The 23,246-nt window shown below is 33.8% G+C and overlaps 6 protein-coding genes across 8 annotated transcripts; 4 read left to right on the top strand and 2 right to left on the bottom strand.

Annotated features, from left to right (window-relative positions):
* Window positions 1-3,406: 3,406 nt before the first annotated feature.
* Window positions 3,407-6,355, top strand: LOC101260596 (protein LEAD-SENSITIVE 1). Its single transcript, XM_004232603.4, has 2 exons — window positions 3,407-3,777; window positions 5,431-6,355. Exons 1-2 carry the CDS (start codon window positions 3,648-3,650, stop codon window positions 6,111-6,113), a joined length of 813 nt encoding a protein of 270 aa, XP_004232651.1. The 5' UTR covers window positions 3,407-3,647; the 3' UTR covers window positions 6,114-6,355.
* Window positions 6,356-8,178: 1,823 nt separating this feature from the next.
* On the top strand, window positions 8,179-12,529 carry LOC101250365 (probable metal-nicotianamine transporter YSL7). 2 transcript variants are annotated; one of them, XM_004233722.5, is made up of 6 exons: window positions 8,179-8,841; window positions 10,230-10,393; window positions 10,534-10,631; window positions 10,723-10,857; window positions 11,003-11,192; window positions 11,290-12,529. In XM_004233722.5, the coding sequence occupies exons 1-6, from the start codon at window positions 8,451-8,453 to the stop codon at window positions 12,394-12,396; spliced, it is 2,085 nt and encodes a 694-aa protein (XP_004233770.1). In that variant the 5' UTR covers window positions 8,179-8,450; the 3' UTR covers window positions 12,397-12,529. The 2 variants fall into 2 exon arrangements, with proteins under 2 accessions (XP_004233770.1, XP_025885231.1); XM_026029446.2 differs by lacking the exon at window positions 8,179-8,841 and adding an exon at window positions 9,658-9,845.
* Window positions 12,530-12,774: 245 nt separating this feature from the next.
* LOC101260892 (uncharacterized) lies at window positions 12,775-13,530 on the top strand. Its single transcript, XM_004232604.5, has one exon. It carries the CDS (start codon window positions 12,982-12,984, stop codon window positions 13,180-13,182), a length of 201 nt encoding a protein of 66 aa, XP_004232652.1. The 5' UTR covers window positions 12,775-12,981; the 3' UTR covers window positions 13,183-13,530.
* Window positions 13,531-13,885: 355 nt separating this feature from the next.
* ftsH6 (FtsH protease) lies at window positions 13,886-16,566 on the bottom strand. Its single transcript, NM_001247262.1, has 5 exons — window positions 15,917-16,566; window positions 15,284-15,824; window positions 14,870-15,183; window positions 14,452-14,692; window positions 13,886-14,352 (listed from the first exon to the last, which is right to left on the bottom strand). Exons 1-5 carry the CDS (start codon window positions 16,495-16,497, stop codon window positions 14,011-14,013), a joined length of 2,019 nt encoding a protein of 672 aa, NP_001234191.1. The 5' UTR covers window positions 16,498-16,566; the 3' UTR covers window positions 13,886-14,010.
* A 1,469-nt stretch (window positions 16,567-18,035) lies between these two features.
* Window positions 18,036-18,774, top strand: LOC104645784 (uncharacterized). Its single transcript, XM_010318234.3, has 2 exons — window positions 18,036-18,384; window positions 18,459-18,774. Exons 1-2 carry the CDS (start codon window positions 18,234-18,236, stop codon window positions 18,641-18,643), a joined length of 336 nt encoding a protein of 111 aa, XP_010316536.1. The 5' UTR covers window positions 18,036-18,233; the 3' UTR covers window positions 18,644-18,774.
* A 410-nt stretch (window positions 18,775-19,184) lies between these two features.
* On the bottom strand, window positions 19,185-22,149 carry LOC101250659 (protein ROOT PRIMORDIUM DEFECTIVE 1). Of its 2 annotated transcripts, none has more exons than XM_010318235.3 (2): window positions 20,103-22,149; window positions 19,185-19,951 (listed from the first exon to the last, which is right to left on the bottom strand). In XM_010318235.3, the coding sequence occupies exon 1, from the start codon at window positions 22,047-22,049 to the stop codon at window positions 20,826-20,828; it is 1,224 nt and encodes a 407-aa protein (XP_010316537.1). In that variant the 5' UTR covers window positions 22,050-22,149; the 3' UTR covers window positions 19,185-19,951; window positions 20,103-20,825. The 2 variants fall into 2 exon arrangements, with proteins under 2 accessions (XP_010316537.1, XP_004233771.1); XM_004233723.4 differs by having other exon boundaries at window positions 20,717-22,143.
* Window positions 22,150-23,246: the final 1,097 nt, after the last annotated feature.

The raw sequence follows: 23,246 nt of genomic DNA, 5'->3' as shown, positions 1-23,246 counted from the left end.
TTCAATTTATGTTCATCAATCAATCAATTGTCAACTGTCAACTGTTATCTGTATCTGTTCAGAGTTTTGTAACTACATCAACTATCAACTATTTTTAATTTACAACTCAGGCTAACGTTAATCATCAATAAATCAATTGTCGATTGTCAATCATTAATAAAATAACTTTCAAATATTAAATTAACTCTCAACTGTTATAACTACGTCAACGATCAGCTGTTAACTACTCTCGTTCACGATTCAATCCAACAACCACCAATCAATTAATATTGTTGGAGGTCTAAAGATTAAACTAGAGGAGGTGATGCAAATGTCATGTATGAGAGGTCAAAAGTACTTGATTTTGCTATGCTATTTGGATCAATTAATAGAGTGATAAATTAAATTGTCCTAAATTGAAGAGTTCAAAACCTACCAATTAATCTTAGTTTTAAACCTCAAAATGTTGAACCAAGGTTGAAAGATAGAGTTACAATTAAATCTTATCATTTGATTGACTATTCAAATTTTGATCTATTGGTGAAGATTTAATTCTTCGTTTTGTAATCTACTCCTCCATTTCTCTTACCCCTATTAAAAATAAAAAAATAAAAAACATAGTGATTTTACATAAATTTTTAAAAATATTAGATAAGGTATTGTTAGGTTAGAGCGTCATGCAAAAGATATACTAAGACATAATATTATTAATATAATTTGATCAAACGATCTATATATAATCAAACAAATATGAAAAAACATAAGCATTTTGGGAGGAAAATCTTCCCCTAAACAAAACTCTTTAAATGATTATATTGTGGATGTTATTGTGTTCTTATATAGAAAAATCTTCAATTTATAAAGTTTCAAAAAATAGGAATTACCAAATATAAAAGAGATTTATATTTTTTTTTCATAAAAGTTAAAATCAATTATAGTAATACTTTGACTTTTCTTTGTAAAAAACAAAACTTATAACATGAAAAAAAAAAAAACGCATACCAAAATCCTAAACGGTTATATACGGTTGATGAAAGCATCACCAATAGAAGAGAAATCCAATATCAACTGCATAATCCTTCAACAAGAAGGGAGTGAAACGAAACTTATTTTTTGCGGAGATTATCATAAATTGATAAGAATAATAATCAAAATTTTTGAAGATTAAAAAGTCTTAAGAAGGTCTGAAATTTATATTAACAAAATATGATATTGACTATTTTGAATCAATAATTATTTATATATATTGATAAAATATTTAGGACGCATGTGTCATGTACTTTATATACAATGCAATTCACATTTTATACAACGTATAAAAATATTGAAAATTTAGTGAAATTATGTAGGCGTTTAATTATGAAAATAAAATAAATACTTATTGTATTCGAAAATTTGAAGTTGGAGTAGTATTTGACCATATTTTTACAAGAATATTTGAAATTTGAATATATTTTGTCTGAATATGATTTAAATCCTCAATTTCTATAAAAAGAATCACTTGCCTTGACTAGCTTAACCATGTGTTTATATATTCATTCGACTTGACACATTTATTTTTTGTTGGTGGTTTGAGTTTTTTTTTTTTAAATGGACGGAAGGATGAATCATGCAATTTTTTGGATAGCCCAAGGATATTTTTTGTTCACTTATATAACATAAGGGTGTACTTTAAGTTTAGGTCATAGTTGAGGAATGATTTCAGCTTTAAACTCATTGTATTTATCAATGTTCTTCTATTGTAAAAATTATTTTATTAGAAATTGAACTTAATATTGATGGTGATAAATATTGCATAGTTATTCATAGGTTTCATATTCTCATTATTCCATTTAAGAGATTAAACATTTATTTGATTTAGTAACTTTTGAATATTGAATATCAACTATTTATGTATCGAATCAAAGTATTGTAACTAAATCAACTATTAACTATTCTCAATTCACATCCAAATTTAACGTTCATTAATCAATCAATTGTCATCTGTCAGCTGTTATCTGTATCTGATCAGAGTGTTGCAACTACATCAACTATCAACTACTTTCAATTCACAACTCAGTCTAACGTTGATCATCAATCAATTGTCGACTGTCAGTCATTAATTAAATAACTTTCAAATATTAAATCAACTTTCAACTGTTATAACTACGTCAGCGATCAGCTCTCAACTACTCTTGTTCACGATTCAATCGAACAACCACCAATCAATTATTGTTATTAGGGGTCCAAAGAGGAAGAACAATTAAACTAGGGGAGGTGATGCAAATGTCATGTATGAGAGGTCAAGAGTAGTTGATTTTGCTATGCTATTTTGATCAATTAATAGAATGATAAATTAAACCATCGTAAATTGAAGAGTTCAAAAATTACCAATTAATCTTAGTTTCAAACCTCAAAATCTTGAACCAAGGTTGAAAGATAGAGTTACAATTATTATTTACTAAAGACAAATACAAGAATACAGTTTTAGAAATACAAATCCTTCTACAAGCACTCAATCACATCAGACAACAACTAAATTGATGACATTCAAGTTAAATGTTAGAGTTTCTTTTAGTTCTAACTTAATATTTTATTGTATTTGTTAGTTATCACGAAATCACAAAATTTACTAAGGGTTTTCGATAACAAAGGATTAACACATGAAGAGAATAGACACCAAGAAAATTCATTGCACGCACTCATGCGCAGACATATATGGTTTTTCGATGAAAAAGTTTTGAATAAATCTCTTACGTAATTTTGCTCCGCCCATGTTCAGTTTATTGGCACGATATTAATTAAGTTGTGTGATATCTAATTAAAACTTAAGTTATTGTAAAAAGTCCTTACATAATTACTTACTTGATTTATTCTTTAACAACTTTTGAGATTTAAGATGTTCGCAACTCTTTTTGAAAATATAATTGAATGTACGTTGAAACTTTCAAATGGTTTAATTTTGGAAGATTTGATATTAGTATGACAATATTTTTTAAGTGTATGTGCAAAGTAAAAGTTTGAAATTTTTATATTCTACAGGAAGCCAAGCTCGTGTAATAGACAATTAGCGGGAAGCTTAAGTAAATGTTCGGAAATATGTTTTTTTTAATGATATTATATAGTATATATCAATAGATTTGAAATTTGAAGTTCATAGTTTTCATGATATATATATCATCAAAACGACAATAAAAATTTTGAAATTACCTTTTCAACTACTAGATCAATAATATATTCTATTAATGAGTTTTTAACTCTTTTTTTTTATACATTTACTGGATTTTTTAAAAATATAAATATGAGATTAGCATAAAAATTATTGAATTATCAGAAATATATGTTATACAAGATAAGTTTGTTTTTATAGCAAAAAAATTGAGACCTTCAATTTCATTAGAAGTTTTGAATATAAATTTCTAAAATTAAAATTAAAATTTTGTATTAGAATCTTAAATATCAAATAACTTTAAAAAAAAAAAAAGAACACTCTTTTGAATAATTTTTTTTTTTTTAAAAAAAAAGCAAACTAATTGTAGGGCTTGGATTAGAAAGAGGAGCACCATAAATAGTTTTAGTACTTATGAAAATTAACAAATTGGTACAAACAAAGAACCAAATCTATAATTCGTAAAGACTAAGCAAAGCGTCACATCCCAAAACTTATTGAGTCATCGGAAAGGGAAGTGATGTCGGAATCAAGCCGGTGGACTATGCCGGAGATGGCCGGAATCCTGTCAAATAAGATCCCTCAAGATGAACTCAAGCCTGGAGATCATATCTATTCATGGAGAAACGCCTATCTCTATGCTCATCACGGTTATTTTCCACTTTTTTTTTTCTTTTGCTTAATATCACGGGAAATCCTTTTTGCGCTTTACTCTTAGATGAACTTTCTCGATGTTTTTAATTTCTGTTTGTATCTACGTTTTGATTTTTATACAAAATGGGTCAAATTTCGATTTGATTATGTTTTTTTATTCATTCCAAGTATTAATAGGAAGGAATTTTTTTGAAATCGGGAGAAATAGCTTCAATGTTTTGTTGAATATTATCAGAAAGTACATTTAGGAGCTTATTAAAGAAACGAGACAATTTGAATTGGTAATTAGCAGAATAGTCAATTCAATTCTCGATGGAAATGCTACTTTTAAGTCTAATTTGACTGGTTTGGGAAAACTTGAATTTATGCTATAATCAACCTTTCCAAATCAAAAGGAGATTCCGCTAGGAGTTGTCGCAAGCTAATTCAGAAATGAAAGAAGTCTAACCAACTCTTATTTGCTGTGGATCTACTCGCCCGGACTTTGTGGAAGCTCTGTTTCCCCTAATTCAGAAACACAATAATAGACTTGCCAAAGTGGCTTGACTTCAGTTTTTGCTAATTATGGATATGATGAGCTTTGATGTACTTAAAACTCATGTAATGGAAATAAGTGAGTTGAATTTGTTGAGCTTTGCTAATTATGGTTATGGTGAGTTGTGCGCAAGGGCGGACCCACCCTTGACCGAGAGGTGTCAAGCGACACCCCTTCGGCAGTAAACTACATTGTATATAGAGGTCAAATTTTGGTTATATATATATATATATATATATATATATATATATATGAATGTGTAAGTATTGACAACTTTAGTCTAGTGATTAAGGGGTTGCAAAAGTTCCTAAAGGTTGTGTGTTTCAAGCGTGCGTACATCCCGCCTTCTTCAAACCCCACTTGTGGGATTACACTAGGTGTGTTGTTGTCGTATAGAATCTCCATCTGATCATTTGTGTTATGGTCTTTGAGATACATTTTTTGTCATTAAACTGTGGCAGAGGTAATTTGTTTTGTTTAATAATTTTTCTTATATTGAACTTAGTATTCCACGTTAGCAATGGAGTCTCTTACACCAGCATTGTATTGTGGACTCTCCCTACCACAAGTTGAAAGGATCTCTTTAAGAGGTTATATTGCTTATTGTCAGTCTATTAGGTTGATGCTAGTTTTACCTTTCTAGTACATAAAGAAAAGAACTTACTTTTAGTTTTGGATAAATATATATAAGGATGACTTTAGTCCTGAGGATCTCAATTTCTTTTAAGGTTCGTTATTACCTTACATGTTTCTAAAGACTCGAGTTTGGTTTTTGAATATTTTATGAAGGCTTTTCAGTTTTTAAAAAATCAACTATATATGTCCAACTACAACTCTTAACAATTTGGATCTCTGAACATTACATAAGGAAATCATTGCATTCATAGTTGGATAAATATTGAAAGAAAAGAAAATATTTGCATCAAGTATGGCAAATGAAAGCTCAGAAATTGTTATGGGACAAAAAGTTCGAAAGCAACTTTTGTTCCTGGGGCTTGGGGTGGGTGGGTGAGATTAAGAAGCTTTAATTGTGTGTCACATGTGTATTGGTACATTTTTGTTTGTTTCCTAGCTTGTTGTCGTAATGTTTCTGTATGTGCTCTGAACATTTCAGGTATATATGTTGGCGATGGTATGGTTATCCATTTTACTCGAGCTGCAGGTCAAGAGATTGGAACTGGAACTGTTTTAGACCGTTTCATATTCAGCTCATCTCCTTCACATCCCTCTGGCTCCCCATGTCCTAGATGTGGTGATCAATCAAGGACTGAAGGTGTTATCTCATCATGCCTCGAGTGTTTTCTTTGTGGGGGTGAGCTGTATCTTTTTAAGTATGGTGTCTCACCAGGGGTTTTTATTGCTAAAACTCGAGGAGGAACATGCACAATTGCCCCTTCTGATCCACCAGAGCATGTCCTGCACCGTGCTAAATTTCTCCTTCAGAATGGTTTTGGGGTTTACAACATTTTCAAGAACAACTGTGAGGATTTCGCGATCTACTGCAAGACTGGTTTGCTAGTCTTTACAAATGTCAGTGTAGGCCGGAGTGGGCAGGCAACATCCTTTTTAGCTGCCACAACTGCCATTGTTTCATCACCACTGCGCTTTCTAACTACAGGTGTTTCTGGTCTGGCTGCTGTTGGTTTTGGTGTTTACTGTGTCAGCCGGTATGTTTCTGATATTGGTGTACGTCGTGATGTCATGAAGATCCCTGTTGAGAGACTTATCCTATGCCCTGGCCCTCTGGAGTCTGAAGCTGCTACTATTACTGATATATCAAAGGACAAGGGCTCGTAATTCTATGTAAGTTGACTGCATGGATCTCATTAAGTAGGTTACTACAACATACAATGTTGTAGGTGTTGATGTTGTCATTGCTTTTGTGACTTAGGTTTGGTTATTATTGAAACAATGGCCATTTAAACTAGGCCTTGTGTGCGTTCTTCCATCAAATGAATGCTTTGATATGTTATTGTAAATTGTTTATAACAATGTTCCATGGTTCATATGGAAGACAAGTGTGTTTTGTGTGTTAACAAGATGGTTAGTCTAAGAATGACAAATTGATTGTTTTTGTGACATAGGTTTGGGTTATTTTTTCAATTCTAATAGTCTATTTGGCCAAATTTTTGAAATAAGCTTACTTTGAAAAGTGATTTTCAAAAAGGATACATATATGTTAACATAGGAATATACACTATTTATACAATATTGATGCATTACATATGTATATGTATATGACCATTTTAGAATTATTTTTTTTGTTGCATGTACAGTTACATTTGGACTAAGAAACAACAGTCTCGCGAGCCCACATTTCGTTTATTAAATCATTAAAATACTTATATAGAACCTCACACATTTTAGAGTGTGTTTGGTACGAAGGAAAATAATTTTTGGAAAATATTTTTTTAATTTTCTCATGTTTGGTTGGGACAAAAGTTTTGGAAAATGTTTTTCAAATCAACTCATTTTCCTCAAAATTAAGGAAAATGACTTTACTTCAAAAATTAAGGAAAACATTTTTCAAAAGTCTTCTCCAATTTTAAATTACAATTTTCTTTAAAGAAAAACAACAATTCTTTTTAAAAAAATTTTATTTTTTTACCCCCCACCCACCCACAACCGACCAATTCCCCCTCCCAAAAAAATAATTTTGCTTTTTTAAAAAAATATTTTCAAATTCAAATTTTTATTTTTAAACTCCTACGCTGCTCCCCCCCCCCCCCCCCACCCCCAACTCTCAAAAAAAAATAATATTTTTTTTTACAAAAATACTCTAAAGTTCAAATTTTTATTTTTTCGCTCCTACCCTCTCCCCTGCACACCCCCACCCCTGACCACTATCTCAAATAAAAATTGTTTTTAAAAAATATTTTCAATTTCATAAATTATTTTCTCTAGTAAAAATAAAAGATGTCTCTCAAAAATATTTTTCATTCATAAACCAAACATTAATCATTTTCAAAAAAAAAATTCAACTCACCAACAAACACATGAGAAAATAAGTCCAAAATCTATTTATTTTCCATGACAAAAAATGAATTTTCTATAATATTCATGTTTAAATATTTATGTTCAAAACATGGATCATGAATGTCTATAATTCCAAGAACTGTCTCTCTCATGAATGAGCCAAAATCACGATGACACCAATATGACATGTGAGATTGTATAATATGTCTTATGTTTCACTTCACATTCCCCAATTTCTAGGATCTAAGTCAAACGCTATTCATTTGTATGACCAATTAGAGTACCTCAATTATTCCATCGATTTACATTTCAAATGGATCTACAAATTTTATTTAGTCAAATTATACTTTGATATGTTATTATTATTATTATTATATCTTCTATATATTATTTTTATTAAAATATATATTATGATTATTCAGTCCTTCATCCAAGTCAAATTAAATAAAAAAACAAAATCACTTACTCTAATATATATTTCCTTTTTCTCTCATGAGATCTCTTTCCCCAAGAAAAAGATACTACGTATATAAGTTCACTATTGACTTATTATGATATTGCATGTATTACGTTTGCTTACAATCTTTAAAGTTGACAAGTGATATTGCTCATCTCTCTCAAAAATTTTAATTGCCATTTCTTTTCCTTTTAAATTATCGAAATTAATTTATTCTTTTTATTAAAGGTACTTTTAAAAGAAAAACAATTTCCAAATATCAAATTACAAAATAGAGCATTACTCTATGTTTAATACGGTAAATATGAATTAATTCAGCATACAAAATAGTCAAAGATTAATAAATAAGCTGCAAGCTGGCCAGTCAACCAAACAGATGTATCAAGTTAAGAAAGATAAAATCATTTAAGTTATCAAGTTAATAAAGATAGAAATTATTTAATGAAAATAATTACATTATTTTGTTACTATGTAATTGCTACTGAACAGACGTAGAGATTCATATTTCCTTTTTTTTCTACCCAACAAATCGTTCAAATCGGAACCCATCCGATAAAGACAAATCATATCCCAAATATAGTCTCCTATTTCTGATCAAATTCTTCAACATAAACAGAGAAGAAGAAACCCCTGCAGCAGTCAGATACTTCTTTATCAACTCTACAATACAAGAAAACCCTTTGTTTTGTTTTGGTGAGGCAATGGATAGTAGTAGATCCGATAGTGTGAACAGAAACACAAAGAAAAACGATGGTGATGATGATACCGCCCAAAACGAAGAAGCTTTGTATTCTGTAGAAAGGATCTTTGAGTCCAAAGAAGTGCCATCATGGCAGGATCAGTTAACTTTAAGGGCTTTTTGTGTGAGTTTCATATTGGGGATTCTTTTCACTTTCATTGTATTGAAATTGAGTCTCACCACTGGTATTATTCCTTCTCTCAATGTTTCTGCTGGACTTTTGGGCTTCTTTTTCATCAAAACGTGGACTAAACTTCTCGAGAAATCTGGAGTTCTTAAGCAACCTTTCACTCGACAAGAAAACACCGTCATTCAGACCTGTGTTGTTGCTACTTCCGGTATTGCATTTAGCGGTAAGTATTCTAGGGTTTTTATTTTTTTCTCTCTCTCTCTCAGGTATTTTATCAAACACATTAGCTGCAACTATTAGAATAATTAGTGTTTTCAACAATTTCTTCATGCATTATCATCGCAGTTTAATTACTCGTAATTATACTTTAATCTCATAGATAATTGTGTTTTCCATGTTTTAGATCTTGTTAAATCCGGCCAGAAAAGTAGAAGTGGATTAAAGGAGGATTAATTTAAAGAAATTCTAGAAATTAATTATATTCAGCCAGTTTGTTAGAGATTTGGATTAACTAGAAAGTTTGCATGTTTGAACATGAATTTGGGCCACGTGTATTTCTCATGGGCCCTCTTGGGCCTCCAGCCTTTGTGGGTTTTGTGTGGGTTCCACAAGGTTGACTTTTGGTGTGGTGGTCCCACATAGTTAGGCTAAAAGGTTTGTGAATGTCCTATGAACAATAGCAATAAATATTATTTACTCCCTCTTTTGGAGATTTATGCCTTGCATAGGGTTGAAAAAAACCTTTTGAAAATTATAATTAAAAAAATAAGTTGTAGATATTTTATATTTGTGTGTCTATAATTTATTTATTTAAGAAAAAAGATATTTTATAGTTAAAATATCACTTTCTCCGTTCACTTTTATTTGTCGATTATTTCAGAAATGATTTTTTTAAAATGAAACTTGTCAGTTTTGGCTTATTAAGAAAAAGACTTCTATTTTAGCCTATCAGTAAAATTCATGACATGCCATTTTACATTTAACATTACCACATATCTTTAGGGTCTTTTAGTGTGATGGATAAGAAAAAATAATGGTCACATCAGTTTTTAGTACTCCTTAATTTTTGTTCGGTTGCAAAGTGTGGGAACTTATTCCAAGATAAATAATTATTTTTGTACAGTTCATTGGATTTGCTTCATGAAATTGAGTTTATTGCAAATTATCGGAACATACCAACTACTACAAGAACAAATTAGGAAGCTTTGATTGAAAAATGATATTAGTGTAAGGTTTAACAAGAGCTTGATATTCAGAAGTTCTATAGAAAATAGTTTACTATTTTCCAAATAGAATGCTTAGTATAGTATCTCTGCTAGCTCTTGTTTGGAGAGTTTAATCAAGATAAAAACTTTTTGCAGTTTTGTTTGGCTTAATTCCAATTATTAAGAATAATAGACATGAACTAGTGTGTATGTTAACTGTGTTTGGGTGCTAACTTTGTCAATATTGAGCCTTGTTCTTCCACAACTTTTTTATGATGGAATTTCTTACCTTGAGCAATATTGAGCAACAATGCTAGCTTAGCAACAGCCTTATATTATTCCTTCATGCCTTGCGCATCTCAAGTTCAATAACTCTTAATTTCTCTTTTTCACTTTTGATGAGCAGGAGGTTTTGGAAGCTATCTGTTTGCCATGAGTGAAGTTGCTGCCAAACAATCAACTGAAGCTAATAATGCATTCAATATCAAGAACCCCTCGTTGGGATGGATGATAGGTTTTCTTTTCGTTGTTAGCTTTCTTGGGCTTTTCTCAGTGGTTCCTCTTCGTAAGGTATTTCCTTTTCTCAGGATATATGCAATGTATATACGTAATAAATTTCCTTGCAAAAGGTGAAAGCTGCTGTTCTCAGGATTTTGATCAGTTTTACTTTTTTCTTTATAATCAAATTTGTTTTGTTAATTATGTTTCAGATTATGATCATAGACTTCAAACTGACATATCCAAGTGGCACAGCAACTGCTCACCTGATCAATAGTTTCCATACCCCACAAGGAGCTAAGCTAGCAAAGTAAGCAAGTTACACAACTTCAGTAAATTCTGTCAGCATTACAGAAGGTATGCTGACAATTTTTTTGTTTCTTTTTAATTGATCACTACAGGAAACAAGTAAAAGCTCTGGCGAAATTCTTCTCCTTCAGCTTCTTATGGGGTTTCTTCCAATGGTTTTTCACTGCTGGGGATGACTGTGGATTTGCGAGTTTTCCCACGTTTGGCCTTAAAGCATATGAGAACAAGTAGGTTCTAATTAATTCCAAACTACCTCTATGTGGTAAAGGCTCAATTCCTGTCATCTCTGTAGCAATTGAAAGAGATGGTATAGTTTCGCCTTCAACTTTTGTTTACCTTGATTTAACAGTTAATTTTTTCTGTATCAATCAGGTTCTATTTTGATTTCTCAGCAACATATGTTGGTGTAGGGATGATATGTCCTTACCTAATCAACATATCTTTGCTACTTGGATCTATCCTTTCTTGGGGTATAATGTGGCCCCTGATTCAGGACAGAAAGGGTCATTGGTTCCCTGCGGATGAGAGCCCGAGCAGCCTTCATGGCTTGCAGGGATATAAGGTAATCTCTTCCTTTTACATTTAGCGCAGACAGATTAAAATGAAGCACAGTTTCAATTCTTAAAATATACTTTCCTCATAATTCTCTTCTATTGCAGGTCTTTATAGCAATAGCCATGATCCTTGGTGATGGTCTCTACAATTTCGTAAAGGTATTTGGACGAACACTATATGGTTTGTATTTGCAATTCCGCAGTAAAGATGAAGGAGCAGTCCTGCCAGTTGGTGCTCGTCCATCTCCTCCAGAGCCTTCCATGTCTTTTGATGACCAACGACGAACAACGCTTTTCCTCAAGGATCAAATTCCAACATGGGTTTCCATAGTTGGTTATGTTGGCATTGCTATCCTCTCTACTATAACACTTCCACACATTTTCCATCAACTTAAGTGGTACCATATCATTGTGATTTATGTTTTTGCACCGGTATTAGCCTTCTGCAATGCTTATGGTTGTGGTCTCACTGACTGGTCTTTGGCATCCACCTACGGAAAGTTGGCAATCTTTACAATTGGTGCATGGGCTGGGGCTTCTCATGGAGGGGTTCTTGCTGGACTAGCTGCATGTGGCGTCATGATGAACATAGTCTCCACTGCATCTGACCTAACACAGGACTTTAAGACTGGTTATATGACATTAGCTTCCCCACGGTCGATGTTCATAAGCCAGATTATTGGCACAGCAATGGGTTGTCTCATCTCCCCATGTGTATTTTGGCTCTTCTACAAGGCATTCCCTGACTTAGGTACCCAAGGTTCAGCGTATCCTGCCCCTTACGCCCTGGTGTATCGTAACATGTCTATCATTGGAGTTGAAGGTTTCTCAGCTCTTCCAAAGAACTGCCTCATCCTTTGCTGCATATTCTTCATAGGAGCTATTGTGATCAATGGCATCAGAGATCTTGTGGGAAAGAACAAGGCAAAGTACATTCCTCTCCCAATGGCGATGGCTATTCCCTTCTATCTTGGCTCCTACTTTGCTATTGACATGTGTCTCGGGAGCTTGATATTGTTCGTTTGGACAAAGATTAATAAGGCCAAGGCTGATGCATTTGGGCCTGCTGTGGCTTCTGGTCTGATTTGTGGTGATGGAATCTGGACCTTACCCAGTTCAATACTGGCTTTGGTAGGAGTGAAACCGCCTATTTGCATGAAGTTTCTGTCTAGGAATGCCAACACCAGAGTCGATAGTTTCTTAAATTCTTGAACTCCCCCCCAGTAGGTGTTTCTCATTTTCTTTTGTACTGATAGTATTATCGTCACATTTGCTATGAAATTGTTCGTGTACATATCAACTACTTCAATTGTCGAACTCAATTGAAACAGGAATTGCTATCTGAGTTGCTTCTTCCTTTCCTGCGTCAACTTTCTTTATTATTATTTGTTTTATTGGAAAGATAATATATCTCATTTCTTTACTGTTGGAAAGACCAAGAAAAATTAAAAATAAAAAGAAGAAAATTCGTTATCCAGAAGCATATATAAAAGCTTGAAAACGTCAACACGTTTTTTACTCGAGTCCTTTCCAGATATTTCTAGCTTTTCCCATATTCCCTTATCTTTTCGAATATATATGCTTAATCTTAATCCCAACAACCCCACCTTTGTGACTCTATTCTGCCATATCTCTGTTACTTCCGGGTGATCTAAGTTTCTTTAATTGCCACAAGTTTTGCAGCAAATCTGGTATATACGCAACAACTGCTATTGAAGCTAAAATTAAGGTTGTGGCTGCAGTAGACTTGCCTCAGAGAGTTTTGGTTTCGTTATAATTGTCACTAGTGCCCCAAATATGTGTTTGGTGTTTGTATGTGATGAAGATGAGAGGGTGTTACAAAGACAGGCAGCTCCAGGAGCTTGTCCTTACTGCGGAGGGATGGTTCAAGCCGTGGACATGGAGAGTCAGTGGAGATTCTGCTTTGTCCCTTATTATTTCAAGACTAAACGCAGATACTACTGTACCCTTTGCACCAGACGTCTCATCATCCAATAATTTTACCTAATCTTATGATATAGCCTCTTTGTGGTCCTTGAACTTTCTAGAAAACAAAGATGTATGATCTTTTGGCTTTTCAGGTGTAAAGGGTGTGTATGTGTTATTGTTATCTGAGTTTTATATGTTGGTTTACCATTTCTCTTTAATTATTTGTTGGTTATCTATAGATAACTACTCTGTTCTGGTTCCAAAATCATATGGTTAGAAGTTAGAATTACAAAATAAGGAAAAAGGAAAATGTACAAATTTACCTGTGATATTTGGGATTTGTCTTGCATTTTCCCTTTGTTTACCTTTCGGTCCACAAAAGTCCACATTAATGGAAAATTGCTCTGATTTTGCTGATATGAAGGAAGCCACACATGATATTATCTGTTCAAACACTTTGTCTAGACAGCAATTCAGCATAATCTTGAAGGTTTTTTAACTATTTTGCTCGAGTAAAACTTGGTGAATATGATTCCAATGAAATATTTTCCTCTTAACAATATCAACTAAATTAATCACCATAATTGAAGTATTTCCTTCTCCATTTTCCTATTCGAATCGTTATAGTGCATTCTTATTTTTCTGTAGAATTCAGTGCCTCTCTAGCTCGGGTTTGTTTCATCACAGATGTCTTTCAAGTGTTGTTATGTTTACTTTTCCTATACTTGATGTCCTTCTGTCCGGAAATGCTTTATGAAAAGGATAGATCTGTATACACAAAGTTGATGAAGATTATCTATTTATATTACATTGATCTTGCTTTCTGCACTGCATTAAACATGTAAAATCTTGTGAAGGTATTTAGTTTCTGCAGCTGTACATTGGAAGTAATTTCACCTAGGCCTCAATTAGTTCTCTAATTGGTTTTCTGTTTATGTTAACGAATGGGATATCAGTGAATTCTGAGAGTATAGCTCTAAACTCATCTCCTGTAAGAGTCTCCTTTTCCAGCAGGACATCCACTAATTTGTCGATTGCCTCCCTGTTGTTCCTGATGTGGTTCTTTGCAATTTCATATGCTCTCTCGATTATGTGCCTTACAGATTCATCAATGTCTTCTGCTAGTTTCTCTGACATTTGATTCCTCGCTAGCATTCTCAGCACCACATCGCCACTTTGTGCTGCTGGATCTGTTAACGCCCATGGTCCAATCTCAGACATCCCAAACATTGTAACCATCTGCTCAGGTTGCGAATATTGACAAGTGAAAACTTGTGAGTATTCGACTATGTTGTTTTCTTTAGTAGGTGCAACAAGAAAATGTGCTTGAGTGAATACCTGTCTTGCTATTTGAGTTATTTGTTGCAAGTCTCCTGCTGCACCAGTAGTGATTTCTGGTTCACCAAAAATTATTTCCTCTGCTGCTCTACCTCCTAAGCCTCCCACTATTCTAGCAAAGAGTTGCTTCTTAGAGATTAAGGTTGGATCTTCACCAGGAATGAACCATGTAAGACCGCGAGCTTGACCTCTTGGGATCAATGTGACTTTCTGTACTGCATCATGGCCAGGGGTCAATGTCCTACAAGCACAAGAGCTCACTCTTAGTACCTTGTCTTTTGATCACAAGAGCTCACTCCTAAACTTGTTCAGTTATTTCATTTAGACACCTTATTTAAGGGCATGGCCTATTGAACACCTAATGTTAGTTGAAAAACAAACAACAGAACAATTAAAGGGGCAAGAATTGCTGACTTACGCGCAGACAGCATGTCCAACCTCATGGTATGCTACCAGAATCTTGTTCTTTCCATCTGTCATGGTAGTTCCTTCCATTCCAGCGACAATTCTATCGATGGAATCATCTATCTCTTTTGAGGTAATCTTATCTTTTCCTCTCCTTCCAGCTAGAATGGCAGCTTCATTCATCAGGTTTGCAAGATCTGCACCACTGAATCCTGGTGTTCTCATTGCAATAACACTTAGAGACACATCTTTGTCAAGCTTCTTGTTGTTACTGTGAACTTTCAATATTTCTTCTCTTCCTCTTATATCAGGCAGTCCAACAGTTACCTGTTGAATTACAATATAAATGTAATATCAATGTTAGTGAAGTGTATCCTGGAAACTGAAATCTTTTTGGAAATTTTACATTAAAAAACTCATTTCTTACCTGCCTATCAAACCTTCCAGGTCTAAGCAAAGCTTGATCAAGAATTTCAGGCCTATTAGTAGCAGCAATGACAATGACTCCAGTGTTCCCAGTAAAACCATCCATTTCAGTAAGAAGTTGGTTCAGTGTCTGCTCTCTTTCATCATTTCCTCCACCAATACCAGTTCCTCTCTGCCTCCCAACAGCATCAATTTCATCAATAAAAATTATGCAAGGCGAATTTTGTTTCGCCTTGTTGAATAAGTCCCTAACTCTAGAAGCTCCCACACCAACAAACATCTCAATGAACTCTGAGCCAGAGAGAGAAAAGAATGGCACCCCTGCTTCTCCAGCAATCGCCTTAGCCAGCAATGTCTTCCCTGTCCCTGGTGGCCCTACTAAGAGAAATCCCTTTGGTATCTTTGCTCCAACTGCAGCAAACTTCTCTGGAGTCTTCAAAAACTCAACAATCTCTTGAAAATCTTGTTTTGCTTCATTAACTCCAGCCACATCATCAAATGTTACTCCTGTATTTGGTTCCATCTGGAATTTGGCTTTGCTCCTGCATTGTCCACAAACAAGTTAAGCATATCAATCCATTAGACATAAAGTTTCAATCTTGATCATGTTTTTATAAGTTCCCAGTCAGCATACCTTCCTAATCCAAAAGGCAAGTTTGGCCCTCCAGGGGTATTTGAAGAGCTTCTCAACAGTAAATAACCAAGCAATATCAATGGAAAAGCTAAATTCCCAAGCAAATCAAGAAGTGGTCCAATTACATTCTTTTCAGGTAGATGAGCAGCAAAATCTACATTCTTGTCTTTAAGTTTTCTCACCAATTCTGGTGGCAATCCTGGCAACTGAATTTTAACTCTCTGGACTTTGTTAAGAGCAGGATTGATCAATATCTCAGCAACAGCACTGTTCTCAAAGAAATCAACTTTCTTGACAGCACCTTGATTCAAGTAATCCAAGAATCTTGAATATGACATTCTACTTGAAGTTACCTCAACTGGTGCTTCAGTCTCAGCTCTTGCTGGCTTAGACAAAGTCCCTGCTACAAGGCTCAAACCACTAGTACTCAACAGCTTCCTCCTGTTTATTCTGGTGTCTGAATGTGTTTTCTGACATGGGGTTTCTTTATTGGAGATTTTAGGATTGTAAACATCCTTGGAGAAGTCTTGGGATTTGCATAGGGGGAACTGAGAGACAGACAAAGAAAGAGCAGTAGACATTTTGTTTTCCTCTACTTAGGCTTTTTGTGCTTATGAACTATGAATTGCAGTTTGGGAAGTTGAAGGCAGTTGACAACTTTAGATGGAGAGTTGGTAAGAATGTTACAACAATGTAGTTAGTTATATATAGGATATGAAAGGGACTACTTTGTTTGGAATTATGTTTGTGATATATATTTTGGTAGAATCAAGTATGTACTTGGTTATTCATGAAGGGTCTAGAGTAAAAGATGACTCATGGCTTATATATATTAGGATATGATGTGATGGAAAATAGAGAAGAAGCATATCTTAATTTATAATTTAATTACTAGACATTATATCAGTTTAACCATACACTTGGAGAGAAAATAGTGGTCTATTGTTTGGACAAATTCTAGTGGGCACTTCTACAGTAACTTTTGTTTCCAAAAAGAAGAAAGAAAAGTTCAAATAGTTTATCCTAGTGCCATCTAAATATAATTATTTATTCTAGTGGCAAACATAATATTTTTAAACATTCTAAAACAAGTAAGACTATTTGAATTATTCGTGACCTAATTTGATATGATATATTTTTTTTATTCGTTACTTTCATATTTCAATCATAAATTAAATTAATATTATAAATTTTATATTCAATCAAACATTCTAAGAGTAATAATATTGAAAACATCATGCATATTGCCAAACACTTGTGAATTGCGAGCCGTACATATTTTAACTATATTTTCTTGGGATGAAAAGGTGAAAAAATAAATAGCTTAGAGTTTCTAACAGATATATTTATCAGTTGGATGAGAGTGAAAAGTCGGAAGAAAGAACGGAGAGCATTGAAGAAACCTTTAAATCCTTTTCTTTGTCTCTTCTATTATTATCAAGCACTTGATTTGACGAATAAAACTGATTTAGGGCGTGTTTTGGTAAGGAAAATATTTTTTTAACGAATGCATCTTTTGTACTTTGATTTTTTATATTTACAAATCAGCGAACAAATCTTATTTTAAATTTATTTATTATAATATGCAAAATACTATGGGTGTGGGCCCTATAGGTGGATGGGGTATAGTATGAGTTGCCATTTGTGAAACTTATTTTTTTAATTTTTAAGAAACTTATTTTTTGTGAAAATATTTTAATATATTAAACAAATAAAATTGAATTGGATGAAATATCTAAAACCTTGGGTGGAGTAAGGAGGTTTATTCGAATTCCATTTTGACAAAAAATTAATATGTATATTTAAGATTAAAATTACTTTTGAAGTATTTTATATAACAAATGTTGCATTCATTCTTCTGTGTGTGTTTAATTTTTACTATTTTGAATTCACTAAATAATTTTTTTTATTTCATTGTTATTTAAAACTGGAATACTTTTTATTATAAAAAACACAATCTATTTAGCTCCGTTGACGATACATGTTAATAGAAAAACTTGAGCTTTTGAAACTATATTTGGACATAGTTTTTGGGTTGATACTTCCTTAGTTAGTTTTATGTGCTTCACAAACTGGTTCTTTTAGTACTTCAGATAGACATTTAAAAAAAGACTAAAATGTGATTCAAAAATATAAGCTTAGTACTAGTAATGGGGTAGACGAAGAAGCTTTTATAATATCGAGAAACGGACAAAGAAACTTTTCATGTCTTGCTTTATGGCTTAGTTGACACTGTACGAGGAGTTGGAATTTTAAAATAGCAGTCATTCGAACTTTCCGGTATTTACTCTTCTTCCGTCTTTCCACGAAATAAAGAATGGAAGAAGCAAAAAAAGAACTGGAAATTTTAGAAACTCAGCATCCGAACAAGTTTGAATATCTCAAGTTGGAATTAAGATCCTTCATATCTTTTCTTGAATCTCACTACTCTCACACTCTTCCTTCTTCCTCCTATGTGGATACTCAAGGTAATTTCTCTTGTCTCTGTTTCTCTACTTTAGTTTTCTGTGTGCTGATGTTGAGTTTTTGGGGACTTGTATAGAGTCATCAAGTAACAGGAAGAGGAAAAATGGAAGCTTTGCTAGTAAAGAAGAACCTAAGAAGAAGCTGCAAAGGGTGGGACAGGATACTGTGGGATGTAATAAGAGGAGTAGGATTGATGTTGTTATGGAGAGGGCGCAGGCATGTCTACGAAAAATTCAACGATTCAAAACTAGTAACATGTGATTTTCTTGTAAATGCATGTATAGTTCGAGTAGAAAACAATGAGTTCAGTTGGAATCAGAGGATGAGATGAAGAGTTGGTTCTTGGCTTATGTTTAAACCACTGTTGGAAATTTTGTAATGATCTTCACCAATATCATGTAACAGCATTGAAAATGTTTGTGTAGTAAAGAATGACACACTGGCCAGTGGCTCCTTGTGTCTCTATGCTTGTCGTTATCTATATACTCCTTTGGGTTTTGGTGAAACTTTTCTGATGCAAAAGAAGCATTATTGATCCTGGAGGGGGGCTCAGTGAGCTGTCACCTCATCATAAGGTGAAGATCCTGCATTAATAAGTGCTCAGTTAAAAACATATGTTGCATACAATCCTGCCAAGAAAAATGAACTCATATAGCGCCCATTGTTCTTTACTTGTTTTTTTGGCATTGAGGTGGATTGGTAGGATAATATACTGATTAAACTATATTTGACATTTTAAGAAACACCATGCATACTGTGGTGGTTTGATTTAAGGAATTTAAAGCATGGTATGAAAAAAGAATGGAGGAAGAGTGGAATATCATTTAATATCAAATGGTGCATTATTTCAAAAATCAAATTTACATTCTTCTTCAACTAATAATATCAGCTTTCAACTCACTCGTCTGATTAACTCATACATAAGGATCAATGAAGGATCCACAAGAGTAAATTTTTTTAATAAACATGGTATCCAGATCGCATCTCTGATTATTTCACTTGGTACCTGCTATCTCCTGCCAGCAAGGAGACCAGGTAATTCCATCCAACAACATCGGGCAGATGGAGAAAAACTACTACGGTTTTTCTTCTCTGCTAGAATTTGTGGGTAAAGTACAACACAACTGCAGAGCACAACACCAAAGTAAAAGTGATCATTTTCCGAGCAAAGTGATATAATCAATGACACTAGTCCTGTCTACATTTTAGAAACTGAAGTCAAGCATCCATCTGAATTGCTACACTGAATGCTCAGATCCCCTTCGCTGGCTTTCCCACCTTCACAACTGAAAAGAATCGCGCGGAAAGTTCAGAAAACAGGACACTGCAAGCATAACAGCCTGTGTTTCGGCCAAAGATCACAACCCTAATAAAAACAACTCTCTTAAGTTATCAACTAAACATTCACTTGCTCAGGTCATCCATCCATCACAAAGCCGCACGTCTCACAGCACTGTTACAATTGTACAAGGAGACTCGGCCTTTTCCTCTGAGGCAGATCTCTACGCTAATTGGTAGATAATTAATCCCCGCTGACAACAATTTGAATGTTATACATGACCCATCTCCCTGAAGATAAACAATAGGACAAAATCAATAAACCAGATATACAGCTTCTAGCTTTTTTTTCTTTAACATGGAAAAATCAAGACATGACTGCTAGGACTGTTCTGTCAATGAAAGGTGGATGCACATGGATATAATATCAGATAATACTTACATTTGTCTTCCAACGTGAACTAGCTATATATGCAAACTCTCACAGATCAGCCAACCTACCATCCCACTGTATTAGTTGAAAGGTTGCTAAACATCAAATCGTTGACCTTAATTTCAGATACATGCAGGGTGTGTTTCATGTGCATACGAGTCTTTGCGTTGCATTGGTTTTCAGTAAGTTAAGTTAGAAAGACCTCAAGTGGTAAGATTAGCTTTCTTGATAATAAACAGATGATATTACCGTGTATAGCCATGAGATATATATTACTTGCTTCTGCCTCTATAACATATGTTGGGAAGTCAGGAAAAGAAAAGAGGAAGTTCAATTTTTTGATAGTATAAAAACATCTGCTCTTTCTGGACGTTGTAATGAAATGGGTCTGAGCCCTGAGGAGAGTTGAAAGGATATAGACGACTAATATAGCCAATCTTAAATAGTAGTTTGGAATTGATGCATAGTTGGTTGATTGGGCGACAACATACTGGAATGTCATGGACAAGAATGTCGTGGTCCATCAGAAAGTAAAGTGAAAGCAATGTTTGTGCTTTTGAATGAAAGGCTTCCAAAACACCTGATAAAATGAAGAATATATAACTTGTGGGCTCAATCCTTACCTCTAATTTCATTTGCTAAGAATTTGTTCAAGTCTCTTGACTTCTATGATCCTTTCCATCAGGCCTTTAGAATTGCAAAGCATCTTGCATTTATGGTACGGATAGTAAACTAATCTTCATCTGAATCAGTCTTCAGCTCCTCAGTGAAACCGTCTTCCCCTTGGTTCACACCTGTTGGCTCAGAATGACCTCTAGACAACCCTCGCCGTCCCAAAATAACAAGATCAAGAAGCTTCCTCCTAGCCTCATACACTGCATTGGGTTCAATCAAGCATCCCCTTTCATAAGCCTCCCTCAAAAAAACTGTATGCCGATACCCTTTTGTCGAAAGATAAAATATCCCTGGATGATCCAAAAACAAGTCCCTTACATTCAAATCAATCCCAAACCACTTCCTAAAATGACTAATCTTCTCTACCTCAACCATTTTCTCAACTGTCAAACTCAAAAACTCGTGGACAATACCAACTGCCCTCTTCTCCATCTCCATCATCCCAATCTTATTTTTCCTCTTCTTTCCAATATCCACAGCCTCATACGGCCCCACATACTTCAACTGTTGCCATTCTTTAACCTTTGCCTTAAAACTCCTCTTCAACTTCATCCCCGGTGGATAACAATGCTTAAAACTATACAAAATCTCATTCCTATCAACCCCACAATCCTCTTTACAACATTCCACTACCCTCCAATTATCAACAGCAGCCACTAACTCCCCCTTCGGTATATCCCCAACAAGCTTCAACAAATGAGTGTTCGGTTCATTCCCACTATCAACAAGTGCAAAAAGGTCAGATTTTTTCAAGATTACACTTTCCTCAAAGTCATCAGGCAACCCAAGTTCCCTAAAAACCTTGAAAATGGCTCTAAGGGGCAATGATTTAGTCACTGACATCGACAATAAACGAACCAAACGGGTTACTACAAGTGGTAAAGTAGCATTGATAGCTGTAGCTTCGTGTTGGGTGATTTTGAGGGCGGTTTCCGTCAGTGTACAATAAGGTTGTAATTTGATAGGGTGGTGGAAAATGTTGAAGATGTGAGGGTACTTACGGAGGAAATGGGTGGCGCCGCGGTTGAGATGGAGGCGCTGGGATAGGCGGTTGAGGAAATCGAGGGAGACGGCGGGAGGTGCGGCGGCGTTGGTGGTTGTACCGAGGATGAGGTCTTGTATTGCGATTACTTTGAAGAGGTTTTTGTACTTGTCCATGAGTTTTTCGAAAGTGGGGTCTCGGTTTCTTGAGGCTACGTATTCAGCTGAGGTGGTTTTCCGGCGGAGGAAGACGGTGGTGGGTGGTTTATGGTTTAGTTTTTGGAGGAGATGGGTCAGCATGGTTCAAGAAGTGAAACCAAATTGCAATTTTTATTTTTCTTAAGTCAAATTTATTTGCCCAATTATTAATAACAAGTATTGTTTGGAACAAAGAACAAACAAAAAGAGTATATTAGAGCAAACGTTTTGTATTTTAATAAAAAGATAAAATAAATTTATTAAAAAAATAAACCGTCTCAAGAATTTTATATTTCAACAATACATTATTGACTATTTTCTGTATCTGGATAAACTATCGATCTACTTATATAAACACATCTTAATATTCAATTGTCTAAATATTAAAAATTGATTGACATTAAGTATAGAAATAAAAACCTTGAAAAGAAACAACAAAACAAAGTAAGTTAGAGCAAAACCTTTTTATATTTTAAATTAATAAAATTTATGAAAATTTTATAACTTTTTTAAAAACTTCGTATTTCATTATATATTATTTTATATAACTAACTAAATTATTGGTCAAACTCACATCCAAACACACTCCATATAAATTGTTTAAATATTAAAAATCAATTGACAACAAGTGTTGAAATTTCTAAAAAAAATTATAAAATTTTCACAATCCATATATTGAAAATCAATTAACAACAAGTGGTGAAAATTTATAAGAAAAGATCGATCTCACATGACATTTATAATAGCTAATTGACCCCTTTTTAGTTATTTATTTATACAATTTCACAATAAATCTTAATATTTTATTAAATTCCCCAATGAATAGTATAACTCTACAAAATCTTAAAATTCTACAAAATCTTATTTTCTTATATAACAAAAAATAAATTGAAAGCTACGCGTTGATCTACGTTGAAATTGAAGGTTAAAAGGGGTAAAAGTTAAGATTGAGTGCTTTTAACCATATAATTCTAATTTTTGAACTTTAATTTGATTTTTAATCCTTTTTAATCTTTATCCATTTAATTAAATAAAGAAATTCGTCTAAAGTCTTCCAAACTATACTTGAAATTTCAACTACACACTCTAACTTTATCGAATTAAACCACATGCTCCACCGCTTGTGCAGGCCCCCGTCAATTCCTTTGAGTTTCGGTCTTGCGACCGTACCCCTTCAACTGTTTAAAATTAATATAATTTACTCCCTAAACGCTTATGTGCGCAGTGAGTCTGTATCTCAGTCTCTCAAAAAGAGTGAGGATCAAAACAAATAATAAAATTTTATTTTTAAATTTTTTT

Source organism: Solanum lycopersicum, chromosome 2 (assembly GCF_036512215.1).
Source record: "Solanum lycopersicum chromosome 2, SLM_r2.1".
Taxonomy (NCBI): Eukaryota; Viridiplantae; Streptophyta; class Magnoliopsida; order Solanales; family Solanaceae; genus Solanum; species Solanum lycopersicum.
This window is presented reverse-complemented; position numbering and strand designations above follow the sequence as displayed.